At 48.6% G+C, this 15,189-nt stretch overlaps 1 protein-coding gene across 6 annotated transcripts in view; it reads right to left on the reverse strand.

The window, feature by feature from the left end:
* TRIM66 (tripartite motif containing 66) overlaps positions 1-15,189 on the reverse strand; it is a 59,489-nt gene that overhangs the window by 23,442 nt on the left and 20,858 nt on the right. For 5 of the 6 annotated variants that reach the window (XM_059135334.1, XM_059135349.1, XM_059135341.1 and 2 more), the window contains 9 exons: positions 11,365-11,468; positions 9,722-9,869; positions 8,780-8,912; positions 8,358-8,474; positions 6,817-6,931; positions 6,099-6,245; positions 3,864-3,981; positions 1,565-2,466; positions 4-165 (listed from right to left, as the gene is read on the reverse strand). In XM_059135334.1, coding sequence (XP_058991317.1) covers positions 4-165; positions 1,565-2,466; positions 3,864-3,981; positions 6,099-6,245; positions 6,817-6,931; positions 8,358-8,474; positions 8,780-8,912; positions 9,722-9,869; positions 11,365-11,468 — 1,946 coding nt within the window. The remainder of the gene's footprint in view (positions 1-3; positions 166-1,564; positions 2,467-3,863; positions 3,982-6,098; positions 6,246-6,816; positions 6,932-8,357; positions 8,475-8,779; positions 8,913-9,721; positions 9,870-11,364; positions 11,469-15,189) is intronic. The other variant, XM_059135375.1, reaches the window with a different exon arrangement.

Below are 15,189 nucleotides of genomic sequence, written 5' to 3' on the forward strand. Positions count from 1 at the left end.
TACCTTTCTCACCACATTTGGAGAGGAGTGCTGGATGGTGCCGTCCAGTGGAGGGACACCGGGAGGGGTTTCCTCCCCAGGAGCCTGGGGCAAGTTAGCAGCAGTATTCTTGTCAAGAGGGAGAGCTGGCTTTGGACCTTCAGACGCTGAAGGCTCATCTGAAGCCTGAAGGAGAAAATAAGAACTTGGGTGGGTTTTCCTGCAAAGAACAGCAGCAGCGACAAAGGCTTGACACCCACCCTGCATTGCCCATTGCCACCAACTACGCATTGTGAACTGCTGGAAATTTTTCAGAAAGAAAGATCCTCTTATCTAAACTTTTCATGAGACTACATCCAAATATGACAGTCTTAGGATAGAAGCCAAAATGAGAATTCTGGTCAAACTCTTGTATTCACCATAGTGATCCTAACACATCTGACTTACATTTTGCCTGTGGTCCTCAATGAACCCTAGACCTTTCTCTGCCATCCTCAGGATGATTCCCTATCTCCTCAAAGGAACTGAGCCTCAGAGGGAGACATCTGAAGATGATCTGACATTGTCAGTGCTAAAGCATAAATGTGAAGCCTTATATTTTATAATAAAGTAAAAGTCCCTAGAGCCGCTTTGAAGATATAAATGTGATTACACATTTAAAGGAGACACCACAGGGGGAAGTGAGAAAGGACAGAGAGAAGAGGCGAGAATAGGAAAGTCTGGAAGAAAAGAAAAGCACGAGTTACGGATGAAGATGTGGAAACCAGCAAAGATCCCAGAGGTACAACCTGTACCCCCTGAATTGGCTCTTAGCTGAGAGAAGAGAGGAGCAGCACTCATCACCCCTCACCCAACACCCCAGGGGAGAGAACAAGGCCTCTCCTGTGGAATTACAGTCAGCAGACCAGGATCCAAGTCTTGGCTCTGTCACTCAGTGTTTAGGATATCTAGGCAAAGTGCTTGCCCTCTCCAACCCCCACCTCTGTGCCTATAAAAAATGATTGGCAATGCCTACCTAACACTTTTGATAGAATAAATGATATATTATATATAAAACATACCTAGCTTAGAAAGTTTGAAACAAATTTGAAGTCTACAGCTGTGTGGTGTAATAAAGATGCTGCCCACTAGCATTACTGCATACCTGCTCTCCACTCCTTAAGGTCTCCCCTTCCATCTGAGATTCATAAGTTCCCAGCAACGGAAGTGAGAGGTTACAAAGACAAGAGATAACCTCCCTTCTGTGCTGGCAGTGGCAGGAATGTGGCACAGCTCGGAAGGTTCTATTGATGGACAAGGTCCCTAGTGTCATCTAGGAGGGCAGGGCTAAGCCAGGCCACTCTGGAGAGTACTGAGCCTAGATCTCTGTCAGGACTACTGTATTTAGGGGAGCTTTCCTGAGATGGGCAGTGGAGTCCAGGAAGGACTTGAAATGTGAGCGCTGAGTTCAAGGACACCCACAGATGAAGAAACTGTGTTCCCTTGCAACCCAGTGACTGCGGAGGCTGTGTTTACCGAGTAATCCCAGGACAGGGAGAATGTGTGTCTCCCCTGCCAACCCCTCCCCAGCCACCCTGAGGCTCACCTGCACAGCATCCTCTTGGCTCTGGGACTGGACAGGCGCTGGCTGCCTCACAATGTAGTTGATTTGCCCCACAATGGTTTGTTGAAGATGCTGAGGAGATTTGGTCTGGTTTAGTTGTAGGCTGGGCTGTTGAGCCTGAAGGAGAAGCTCCAGGTCCTTCTGCATCTCCTCCAGCTCAAATTTGTGATGCATTATATCCACATTCTGGGAACAGGCAGGCCCAGGAGGGCTCCCATGCTGACTAGAGGTCAGATGCTGGGACGGAGGTATGGGAGGCGGCGGCTGCTGGGGTGGAGGCGGTGGAGGGGGCAAAGGGGGCAGCTGCTGAGGTGGCTGCTGCTGAAAGTGGCTGAGCTTCAACTTCTGGTGGTGGCCGAACTGGACTTGGATAGAGGGGGTCTGCAAGGTAGGCTGGGCATGGGCTCCTTGCTGAACGTCCTGCGGGGGCACGATGCATACTGGCTGGGAAGTCAGCTGTGGTGCCAGCCGCTGGGATGTGTTCTCCTGCTCCACAGGGGGCTGGGTTTCCAGCCAGGGCTGCATCAGCTTTGGGGGCTGAGGATGGCAAGCCAGCTCCTTCTCCCTGGGCAGCAGGGTAGAGCACTGCAGAGACCCCAGTTGTTGGGATGCCATCTCAGAGGGCTGCCTAAAGCTGTGGGCTGTGTGTATGCTGGGTGGGGGGACCTGGCCTTTGAGGGAGGGCGAGGCTGGGGAGCAGTGGGAGCAGCACACAGAGGAGGAACACAGGGCTGGAGACTGGAACTTGTGTGAGGGGTGGCTGAGAGTCTCTTGCTGAGCCACTGGGGACTGGTGCCTTTGATAAAAGGATGATGGTCCCTGCAAGCCTCCATAAGCAGGAGTATCTGCCCGGGACAGCTGTCCACCTTCAGTAGTTATACAGCCTGGAAATTCAGAACAGAGAGTGTTTCCAAAGGTAACCTGCAACTATTCCCTGCTTGCCACTTCCAGCTCCTGGGACCAAAGGACATTATTTGATAAACCTATACCAGGCACAGAGATGAGCAAATTCAACCCTGATCTCCAAGGCTCAGCCTAGAATGTTGCCAGCAATAGAACCAATGCAGACCTGTGGCAGCCAGTGGTGGTTGAGAAATTAGCTCAGCTTTTTCCAGATACTCAGTCTCACTCTGTTTTTATCCCACTAGAAAAACTATGGGTTCCTTCAAACAGCACTCACTCCTTTTGAACACAGACTCAGACAAAAGAAAAAAAATCAACATTGGGGGTGGGGAGGGAGCAGGCTGGAAAATTGCAAAGGGGAACTGACTGTGGGACAAATGACCAAGTCTCCAAATATAAGTCTGGGGGGTTGTGTTTTGGGTAAGAAGGATGGAAGGAGTCGGGGAACCCCAACATCATGTCAGCAGCAAGTGCCAGCATCATCCAGAGGTCTCTAAGCCCTGGCGCATGAGCAGACAGCATCTATCTCCAGCTCAGTCTCACGGCTTCTTCCGCTCATTGCTTCAATGATGCTTACTTGGGGGAAGACTCAGAAACTTGAGGGCCAGAGGTGTGTTCTAGTCACCTTTGGTCCCTTAGTGCCCAGCATGGGGTGCTGACCCACAGCAGGGGCCCACCAAAGGTCTGTGGAATTAATTCAAAGGGGAGAGGGAAGCAAAAATAAATAAATAAATAAATAAACCTAAATTTTATTCTTCACTCTGTCAAGTTCAAGAACAAAGACAGCAGGTGGCCATTAGCATAACAAACCTACATCAGACCATCAGACCTCAGTTGTACTCTGCCTAAGACTAAATGCCAGGAAATCACTGCAGGAGGGAAGCTCAAAAATTATCTGCTTACATCTCAACTCCAAGGGGCAGTGGGGGTGACACTGTCCCTCCTTCCCCTTCTCTACCCCTCTCTCTGATGCTAATACCCATTTTGTGCCTACACACACACTAATACCCCCTGCAGGACCACAGAGACACACATTCACCTGCACTGCCACACAGCATTCTGGAGAGCAGGGCCACTGGCTTGTCTCCTCTCCAGCAATGAAACCAAGGTAATAGGGCATTCATGCAGAATGGAAAGCTCAGATTTCAAATAGTCCTGTTACAAAAGTCTGTGTTGGCACTGCAATTGAAGTTGTCCCCTCCCCCCAACCCTCCTCCCCACACCCACACAAGGGTCTCTTGAGTGACTCCAGGACCACTGGCAGTCTCAGGGAGTCCTTTCTCTTGGGCTTACACTGACCTACCCAGTAAGCTAAGCAGATGTGCTCTCCTCATTTTTAGCAATTATGTAAAAGCCCACAGGATGGGCTCCGGCTCACCAAGGGAAGCCAGCTGCTTGGTCCAGAAGTTAGGCTCCCAGGTGAATCTGATACTCCAAGGGGAGCCCGGATCTGTGTTACAGTTTGTCTCTAGCAATCGTTGCATCTGAAACACAATCTGACAACAGCACCAAAGGTCATTCCTGTGGGCGTCTTGCACCTGAATGACAACTCCCTCTCCCTCACTCTTTGGACAGGTTGAAGGGCTTGGAGCCATGGGTCTTTAGCCTCAGGTCCCCTATATGCTCATTTCCTTGCACTGGTATCTTCATATCCCTTCTCCTGCCCTTGTGCCCTCCCCCCTCCTCTTATCCAGGTTATCCAGGTTTCTGGATTCCCTATAGTCTTCTCTCTTTCAGGCCTTAAACTGTTGGTAATTCTCCCTCAGGATCACCTGCCTGGCAGCCCTCTGAAGAGTTCTGGTCATTCTTCCATAACCTCAATGCGAAACCCTATAGGGGCAGACATTCTCTGAGCTCCCCACTGCTATTCTTTTGTCCACATGTAAAACCCCCATCCTCATCAACTGCTCTCCTCTTCCCTCATCCCTTGCATCCGTCTCCTATCATGAACTCTCCCATGCATCTAGGACTTTGGCAAGTGTCCCAACTCACCCTGCTATCATCTAGTTAACTGATGTCCTGGTCACCGTCTTGGCCTCTTCTTCCTCCATCTTTTTAGTGTCAATCACCTTCACGTCTCTTTTCCATTTGGGCACTGTACCCAGAGCTCTGCTTCATCTAGAGACCTTCATCTGCAATGCCTGACCCCTGTTCTAACTAGCTCTCGCTTTTTCTGAGCAGGCTCTCTAGCCTCCCTGAATTTCCCAAGCCCCGCTCCATTAGTCCCTAGGGCCAGCTCAGCTTCCCATCATTTGCAGTCACAATATCACTAGGGTCTAATTTCCTCCGCATCACCGTCCATTAACTTTAGGTCAATACAGCCATCCCAAAGCCATGTTATCTGGGGTCACTTCAATGACCACCAACCTCGGGGACACCCTGTTATCCTTTCTCTTATCACTACTTTTCTTATTGGCTTCCTCTTCCACTGTCCTCAGTGACTAAATTCCTCACTTCTCGCCTCACTTACCCCGTGCCTAACCCTCTCATCACCTCCTACTTCAGAAAAAGAGACACAAAAGACAAACTGCCCCCAAACTGCCACCCTGCCTACCTCCAAACATTATATGGAGACCTTCCCATCCTCCCCTCCTCGCCTTTTATGTTTAGGGTCAACTGGCTCCCTCTGACTCCTCAGTATGCTCACCCCACCACACATCTCTTCCATCATCAACCTCTTCTCCCAAATACACTCGCGCAAATGTCTTCCGTACTTAAAATCAATCTCCCAACTATGTCCCTTCTCAAGCTACCTTATTTCCCTTCTTTTTACTTCTGTTTCTACTTCCTCCTCTCCTCCCCTCAGCCCCCCCATACTAGCTATTCACCCTCCTGCTTTGCTGAAATTTCTTTTAAAAGATCACCTGGGACCTCCTGATTCCCAGATCTCAAGGCTTCTCTTCACTATTCATTCTCTTTTACCTAGGTAGCAATGATAACATTGACCACTTGAAATCTGAAATTCTGTTAATTTCTGTGCACCACCCACTCCTACTTTTCCCGTAATCCATCTCTGACTGTTGCTTCTCACCATCCTTCACTCTTCTTCTCCCTCCATCTATGCTGAGAATGCTAGTATTCCCCTCTGTTCCAGATGTCTTAAGTTCTTCTTCCTTCACACACTCTTCCAAAGTGCACCACCAATTCCCCAGTGACTGCCAAATCTCTATCCCCAACCCCGACTTTCCCTCTGACTTCCAGACCCATCGATTGAAACGGATTTGGGACATCTCCTTTGAGATTCCCTGCAGGTACTTTAGATCCAACATAACCCAATATACACCCCACCAACATATTTCAAAATTCTCACTCCTCCTGGTCTTCACCACCCTCACAAATCCAACACCTCAACATCATCCTCAATGCCTCCTTCAAATACAAGCCCCCATTTGAACACAAATAACTGTCCCTGGGATGTCTGGAAAGAACACTGCTAGTGTCCAGGCTCATGCCTAAATCCAAGACCTAACACAGAACTACAAAATTTCCCACCTGACTTGCCTGGAGGTAAGCAGGACTCTTTCAGCACCTGTCCTTGACACTGTGGAGTTTGGTAAAAGATACTTTTCACTTACTAACCCTAAAGCAGTGATTACTGAGTTGGAGCTCTTACCAGCTCTTTGCTGAATAGGAAAGGGACACTGGTTTTGCTGCAGACAGCCCAGTTGATGAAATTCTGCACATGCTCAAACTGACGGTTGAGGACCATGATGTTCTGTAACTGCTGTTCCAGCTTCCGCTTTCTCTCATTAGTAATGCCCTGGGTATGGACAGAGAAGACAGAGTCCCTCATCCTATTCTTGGACTTTGGTCTACCTGTTTGGGGAGTTTAGTGGCTCATGTCTCGGTGGGAAACCTGATGGGAGTCAGATGAGACTGTGTCCCCAAGGGGATGACAGTGGGACAGAGTGCTGCCATGGGCAGCAGAAGGACACGGGAGAGGAGGGAGGAAGGTGGGTGAATTGTATAGTGCCAGTAGGGAATGTGTGACAAATGAAGGAGGACGTGAACAAATGTCTGTATCTCTCAGGCATGACTTGTTTCGTGGCTGTCTTTTCTGAGGCTCTAAGTCTGCAGAGCCCAGGAAGGCAGTTGCCTTATAGCCATAGCACTGATGGGAGTTTGAACTGACTTTCTAGCCCTTAATGAGCCATGTTCCCCAAATGAGACTGGACATTTTAAGATATAGGGAACAGTAGAGAGCTGTGCAAATTGCACATTTGAATTCCAGCTCAGGCAGCTCTGAGCCCTGGGATTAGTTTGATATGTGCCTGGTTTTTGACCTAGGGAGAACACTGACCCATCCATGTGACCCATCTGTCCTCATATACCTCCAACTCCTCTATGAGTCCGTTGGCCTGTTTGTTCAGCTCATTCATCAGAACCATCTTGGCCATTTTGATCTGGTTTTCCACCTTCCTGTGCTGATGCTTCACCTCAAAAATCCTATAAACAGAACATGACAAAGCATGGTGAGCTCCTCCCTCCGGGCCTACGAGGGACTAGAGACAGCAAACATAACAGCCAATATCTTAGAGGCTGCCTGTGAAAATCAGAGCCCAGCAGACATCAAATATAAAGAAAGGATAACCTTCCTTCACCACCCTAACCTTGGTACTGTGCAGCACACTGGATCTAAGTGGGCCAAGGGCCCAAAGCTCGACCAGGTTTTCTCTGGTAAGTATCAGGTCCACACTCAGGTCAACCCAGTAGCTCACTGATTACACAGCACTCGAGGCAGCACAGAGAGAGTGAGTTATGTCACTGAACAATGCCATGCAGTAAAAAGAGCATGGGCAGAGACAGAAAACAGACTAGGGGTTGCAAAGGGCTGGGGACATTGGGGGGAATGGGGAATGACTACTAATGTGTATCAGGTGTCTTTTGGGAGTGATAAAGTATTCTAAAAGTAAACAGTAATACTGATTTATACAACTCTGTGAATACATTGAAAACCACTGCATTGTAAAATTTTAAAGGGCAGGGGCACCTGGGTGGCTCAGTGGGTTAAAGCCTCTGCCTTCGGCTCAGGTCATGATCCCAGGGTCCTAGGATAGAGCCCCACATCGGGCTCTCTGCTCAGCAGGAAGCCTGCTTCCTCCTCTCTCTCTGCCTGCCTCTCCGCCTACTTGTGATCTCTGATCATCAAATAAATAAATAAAATCTTAAAAAAAAAAATTAAAAGGGCAATGTTAAAGTATATAAATTATATCAGTAAAGTTTTTGTTTTTTTTTAAAGAATGTGGGCTTTGATCACACAGATCTGCTTTCAAATCCAGCTGAGTCACTGACTAACTGTGTTCCTTTCTGAACCTCAGTTTCCTAATCAAAACGATGGAGATAATCCAACTCAAAAAATTATAAGAATTATACAAAATCATGCATATAGATGCCCAACCTAGTGCCTGTTACATGATGAGCTCCTACTAATTCCTCTTCCCACATTAAATATCAATGGCCCCATATCACTTGTAGATTTATACAAAAGACACTCAGATAGGGTGGATAAGGGGCAAATTGCCACCGATTTACTGCATCTTCATGATAAACCCAGAATCTGCTCTATGCCCTCCTTCTTGAGCACCTACCCCTGGCTATGTCATGGCCACATTCAGAAGGCATGTGCTTAGGCCCAAACTCACACTGCTCACTCTGATCTAGCTTGGTTCTGTCTACTAAGTGATGACCCAAAGCCCTTTCAGTGGCCCCAAGACCTCTAAGTTTCAGGACATATGTCTACTGGGACATATGCCCACATCTGCTTAACCCCTTGCATTCTTCCTAAGTACAACATCTGATAACCTGGTATCGGGATCCAGGATGTCAGGAAACAAAGCATTTCCAGCATTGGCAAGGGGTTAGTATGTGTTACCTGTCCTCAATTTGTTTTGCAGATGTCTGTAGACTGGATTTCTTATGAGCCACCTGTGTGGTCACACTTTCTAGAAGCATCCTCTGGTTTTGCAAAACTTCTTCCAGATGTCTACACCTAAAGAAGGAGGCAAAGAAAAAGCTGAGGAGAGCTGAGCATGCCAGCCAAGCAAGAACCCCCACTATGTATTGTCTCAGCCTGGCCCACAGAAGCTAGGATTATATCTAGGGAAAGTGCTGAGTCTTGGCCCTTTAGGCCTTTCCCAGAGAAGGATTACTGTGGGAGCAGAGACAAAAACTCCAGTCTCAGGGCCCCAGATTAGCACCGGCAGGGAGAACATTTTGACACACTGGGAGCCCAGCACTAGCAAAGTGGAGTCCAGAGCCCTCCCGAGCCGCCTCGGGGCAGCCGGCCAGCCGCACCTGTGTTCTTTGTGTTCCACCATGAGGCAGCTATGGCACGTGAGCACATCGCAGGTCTCACAGAATAGCTTGAGCACTTCCTGTGTGTGTAGAGGACAGTACAAAGCGAAGTCCCCAGAAGCGCCACTCACTCCTGCCAGAGAAGATAGAGAAAGTGGGCTTCTCTTGCTTAGGAAGACTCAGGTAAGCTTCACTGAGCAGCCCTCAGCCCTCAATGAACACAGGGGAGACCAAGAACTTGGAAAAAGGAAGAGAGGCCTCTCTCTGGGCCAGTGAGGTTTTTGGAGCACAAGGAAGAATGTGAGCGAAGCCTGGTGGGACTTGCCCAGCTGTGAAGAAATCACACAAGGCCCAGCCCCAGACCCCTCACTGCCTGCCCACTGCTGAGGAAGATGCTTGCTGCTGCAGCAACAGATCTCCTGCCGAGTAATGAATCCTCTAAAATTCAACCTAAACCTCTTCACTTACCAGGATGCGGGAGGGGGGGTCAGGGGGGGTGCAGGGTGGGTGGTGGAAGGAGGGGTTCCAGGCCAGATCACATGGATCATTAACTCTGGTTCCTGTGGGTGTCACAAAGGTAAAACCCCTCCCACAGTTCAAGGATCTTGGACAAAGATGGTCAAGGAGACTGTCACTTAAAACAAGCAGCACTGGATGGATGAATGGATAAGCCCTGATCCTGGCTGTTTAATTAGACAAATCACTAAACAGAAGTGAGGCATGACTGCTCTAAATGAAGGTGAAAGTAGGGAACTCAGCTAGCTCCCATGATAATTCATGACTATTCTCTGCACCTCTGGCTCATACTCACCCCTCCCTGCCCTGTCTCCCAACAAGGGAGAGCCTAGCATGAACTTGTCGTGTCCTCTGGGAAAAGTATGGAGGCCACCCCTACCCTCACCCCCAGCAGGGAAGCAAGGTGAGGACTGCAGGGAGAGGTACCTGGTGGTCCCTTGTGGGCCCGGGGAAAGAGTGGGCCCCCAGGCGCAGGGCCGTGCCGGTGCTCCTCGGTGCACGAGCTGCACAGCCAGCGGTTGCAGTAGGTGCACAGGATGTGCGCTGCCCTCTTCTCCTTGCACTCGGAGCAGTTCTGCAAGCACAGAGGTCTGCAGTTACTGACCCATCCTTCTCCGGGGGTGGGGGGCCCTCTGGGAGGGGCTGGGAGCTTGGAGGGCTGTTCCCTGGAGGGCAGTCAATTTTGGAGAACCTCTGGGGAGGGCCACAAGGTGGCTTGTGAAGCAAAGCATCCTCTGTGACTAAAACAAGAGTGGCCTCGGGGGCTATTCCCCCAAGTCCCATGCTGCAGATGAGGACACTCGAGTAAGTAAGGCAGAGGGAGGCTCCCCAGGCATGCACAGCCTGCATGGGGTGGTGGACTGGCAGCATCAGTGGGTGATGCTGTGATAAAAGGCCACATCAAGTTCTAAGGAAGCAAAGTGGGGTTTCCCAGGGGCTCAGCCTAGGATGTGCCAGGAACTATTTCATGAGGAGGTGACTTCTGATTGGATAGGGAATGACAAGTAAAAGTCCGCCAGGCAGATGAGGGATTGAAATGGGAGCGCACAGGCAAAACAGAAAATCCCGTGTGCCTGCAAAAAGGGCGCAGTCAGAGCTGTGGAAGTACAGAGAGAGATGATCATATATGACCAAGAAAGAACAAGTGCAGACCAACTCTCAGAGTCATGCCTCCACAACTGGGGCTTGCTGGGCCCAAGAGAACCTGGTCCTCTCCTAGTCCAGATGTTCATTCATTCGGTCAGCAAACATCTTGCAGGGCTAATTGTAAAAACATGAGGAAAAAGGAGATTTGGAAAAAATTGGCCTGTCTGGGCCTGAATAACACAGGCCATCAGAATGGTGTGGATTCTCACAGTGTCCTCTTACTGGCATCTGACAAACCCACATTGGGGGGAAAAAAGAAGAGAAATACAAGTTTTACTAATTAAACTATGAATTTCTTGAAAGCAAAGAACATGGGTATCTGTGTCCCTAGCTCCCAGCACAAGGCCCAACACATACCAGACATTTAATAAAAATTAGATACAGGATCAAGTAAGTAGAGTGGGCAAATGGATCAAATGCAGTGGCAAGGGTACCCCAGAGGAGGGAGGAGCAGGAGGTGCTAGTTAGTAAGTGATGTGAAATTTCAGAAACTCAGGAAAAAGGTATTAGCTGCTAAATATGGGCAAGATTGATGAACCCATTTAGTTCAAGCTGGTATATAAGTTTCAGCTTGGGGAGGAGAGCAGGATAAAAGCTTAGTACTAGTGTTTTCCAGTAAGAGATATAAGAGAGAAAAATATCCCCATTTTACTTTCCCCAATTCAAGTATTTTGATACTCTTTGGATAAAAAGAAGGAAGGAAGGAAGGAAGGAAGGAAGAAAGGGAGAGGGGAGGGGAAGAAAGGGGAGGAGAGACGAGGGGAGAAGGCTGGGTGGATGGATGGATGGATGGATGGATGATTAGGCAAATTGATGGAGGAGTAACAAGTCAGATGAAGTGATGGGTGAACCGGTGAATTTATGAACAGGGTCCCCAAGATTTCTGAAAAGGATCAGCTGTTTCTTTACTCGTCCTAACTTACCCTGGCCATCTTGGATTGCCCAGTAGAAACGCACTGCAGGAAAAAATGTTCAGTTACATCCCTGGTAAGGTATACTCGCTTACACCCAGGACAGGAGATGAGCTCTGGGAGGGGAGCAAAAAAGCAGAGTCAGGGCAACATGGCAGATTATACATAAGGCCTAGACACAAGGTTTTAAATATACAACACCAAGGTATGTGCCAGTGCCACTTATGAACTACATTTGATGTCATGGCCTGCACTTAACATCTAGGTACTCTGGACATGGCCACCTCAGTAAGGGCCAGTCCTACAGACCTCCTTGCATCCTTGTCTTGGCCTGGTCCTGCCCTCCTTCACAAGCCATTCTATCACAGGCCCAACCCTGATCTGGTTCTGACAACTGGGTGCCTTCCTGCTGCTCCCACTCCTCATTCCCTATCTCTGAGAGCCCAGCTCCTGTTATTGGCCAAGCTCCAGGGGGTCAGTTTAGCCCAGGGCATAGATCCAGCCACTAAGGTTCCCACACAGCAGAATGACTTTAAAGATCTCACAGCTAGAGCTTCAAGCAAGCTCTCCCCCGAGAAAGCAAGGCCTCCCTGCCTACTCATCTAGGAGGTATATTTCTCTTGCTACTGCCAATACCAGTCAGTCTGCCCATGAGGCTCAGAGAGCTTTCGCTGGGCCTTCTCCATCCAGCCACACTGCAGGAACTGCCCATGTCTCACCCGTGAACATGAACATTTGGTCCTATCTCCTTTTCCTAGAGAAATGTAACAGTCTCCAAACTTTCCCCAGCACAAGGGGTACCTGGACTACATAAGCATCATGAGACTGCCACCCTAAAGACTCGAGTACTCTTTAGGCCCACCTCAAGAGCAAGAAACCCACTGCATGCAAGGAAATGAGGCTCCTGAGTAGGGCCAGGTGCCTGTGCCCAGGCATAAGGGCCACCCAGAAAGCGGTGGCTATGGCAGCAAAGGCAGCAGGACCACTACAATCTGCTCAGCCTCATACCATCGAAATGAAACAATGGCAGTTGCAGTCAGACCAACTGAAGTCTAAATACCAGTTTTACCACCCAGTGACCTTGGTTGGGCTAGTCACTTAATCCTACTCAGCTCCTCTGTGCTCTGGTTTCTTCAGATGTAAAATAGGAAGAGAAAAAGAAGAGTTGCCATGAGGTTTATTTTCTGTAATACTTTAGAAAGCACCTGATCCTCGACAAATGTTGATTCTAAATTCAAAAGTTTTCTCATATCCCATTCACGGCAAGGCCAGGACCTCAATTTCAACTCTCCCAGGTGATCAAAGTCAGAGAGTCTGAGAGGTCGAGCAAAAACATGGCCACAAGCTCTTCCAGCACCGCATCCATGCATGTGCAATCCTAACCATTAAAAGGGGGAGTCTATCTTCAACCCTTGGAAGCCAGGCTGCCTTCATGACCTGCTCCGGCCACAGCAGACGTGACACTGAACAAGCTCCAAGCCTAGTCCTCAAGTGGCTTTGTATGATTCCGCTCTGCTCTCAGAACTCTATGACCACCCACATGGACAAGCCCAGGTTGGAGCTGCTGGAAGATGAGAGACCAGGCAGACTGACACCTTGGTTGTCTCAGGGGCTCACTGGAACTCATCATAAACCTGTTAGCCCCAAATGCCTCACCAGCTGAACACAGACACAGGAGTGACCACAGTGAGCACATCTGGGATTAACCAAGCCCAGCCCAGCCTAACCAAGCCCTTAAGAACCACCCAGAGAGTCCCAGTCCAAATTGCAGAACTATAGAATCATCAATAAATAAAGCTTTTGTTAACTACTAAATTTTGAGTGTCTCCTAATGCAGCAACAGCTACCTGATCTATCCTGGAAAAATCAAAATCTACAATATCACACAAAGTTGTAATTCAATACTCTTTCTCCCCTTCCACCCCCAACACCTCCCACAAAGAAACCCTCCTCAGACTTCACAGAGCCATGGAGCTGCCATTTCCCAGATATTCTCCTGCCTGTCAAGAACAGTGGCCAAAGGTGAAAAAGAATGCTCTTCACAGGTGTCATCACCCAGGAGAATCAGGTGACTGTCCCTCCCTTCCACCTGGTTCATCCTGAGGAGATCCTCATCTACCCACAGGTCAGAAATGCTGCTCTATTTTTTGAAAATGATTTCCACAAGGCTTCTAAGCCTCTGGAAGCAGATGTCCAAACATTAGTCTTATTTACCTCATGAAAAAAGAGAACTAATTGAAGAGATCAGGCAAGGCCTCATAGCACATCCTCTACTGCCCCTGGGCTTAAATGCCAAAGTCCGCATCCTGGTGCTCATAGCCCCTCCAAACTGGCTTTACCCCTCTCTAGTCTCATCTTCAGTTTCACCTGCCCCGCATCCTGTGTCCTCGCCAGGACAAATAACTCTGCTGTCTTCTTAATATCAAACCTCCACCTAACTCTGTTTGTGAAAGTGCTGCTCCCTCTCCCCTCCTTTTCAGATAAACTCCTATTCATCCTTCCAAACCTGTTTGAATGTTCTACCTTGGAGAAGCAAGGTTGATTTCCCCCAGGATGAGTTAATTATTCCCTCTTCTGGGTTCCCAAAGCACCCAGAACATCCTTCTAGTATGACAAATATCACATTGCATTTTAACTATCTGTTCATATGTCTGCATACAAAAATAATCCACAATTGCCACTAAAGGATATTGCATAATTTTTAGCAGATTGGACAATTATATTTCTTTTGGGTTTGGGTATCCCATGTGTATTCCTTGCATTCACAGCCACTGAAAGTAGTAAGAAGTCATCTGGAAGCTTTTAGGGTAATGAGAAAAAACCCAGCCAGGATGATAAAGGAATCAGGTCTGACCCAGAGCAGAGGTGCAGTGCTTGGGAAAGGTTGTGAACTGGGAGATGTGGGTTCCAGGCCCAGAGCAGGCACTATCTGTGTAACCCCCAGAAAGTGACCCCTTTCCCCCTGAATCTTACTTTCTACATCCTTAACATGAAGGGAATAGGAATAGCAGGGAATTGTGGATTATCCAACCCTATTCCTCTGCCTCCTGCACCCAAGCTTCAGAAATATTCCCTTGGGCAAGACTGGGTGGGACAGAGAGCCAAGCAGTGACCTGCTTATCCCCTTTGTTCAGCAAGTCAGGGGACAGGCTTATGGCTTAGGAGAGGCCTACATCTAAAAGCTCATCCCATTGAAGAGGGGCAGCTATGGCAGACAGCAGAGCTAGAGAGCTGTGCCAGTGGTACGAGCAGGTCCCAGAGAGGCTATGGGGCCCAGAGCAGACACAGAGGACATGTGCTCTCTTTGGGTCACAACATCTTCTTTTTTTTTTTTTCCTTTTTCAAGGTTTATTTTAGAGAGAGAAAAAGAGAATGAGAGAGCACCGGCAAAAGCAGGAGGGGCAGAGGGATGAGAGAGAGTCTCAAGCAGACTCTTTGCTCAGCATGGAGCCTGGCATAGGGCTCAATCTCAAAACCCAGAGATCACAACCTGAGCCAAAATCAAGAGTTGGGCGTTAACCAACTGAGCCACCCAGGTGCCCCAGGTCCCATCTTTGTCCAGAAATTCTTATCTTCCTTTAGAAGGCCCCTAACCCCCATTAAGGTGTACTAACTTAGAGCTTTTGTTTCCAGAGGGTTCCCCATTCTTCAATGTCAATACCAAAACAAAGTTTTACTTTATTTTTTTTTTTTAGTAGGCTCCACGCCCAGTCTGGGGCCCAACACAGGGCTTGAACTCACGATACTGAGATTAAGACCTGAGTTGACATCAGGAGTTGGATGCCCAACCAACTAAACCACCCAAGCATGCCTGAAGTTTCACTTGGGACAGCTGGA

This window comes from Mustela lutreola, chromosome 1, assembly GCF_030435805.1.
Source record: "Mustela lutreola isolate mMusLut2 chromosome 1, mMusLut2.pri, whole genome shotgun sequence".
NCBI classification, from domain to species: Eukaryota; Metazoa; Chordata; class Mammalia; order Carnivora; family Mustelidae; genus Mustela; species Mustela lutreola.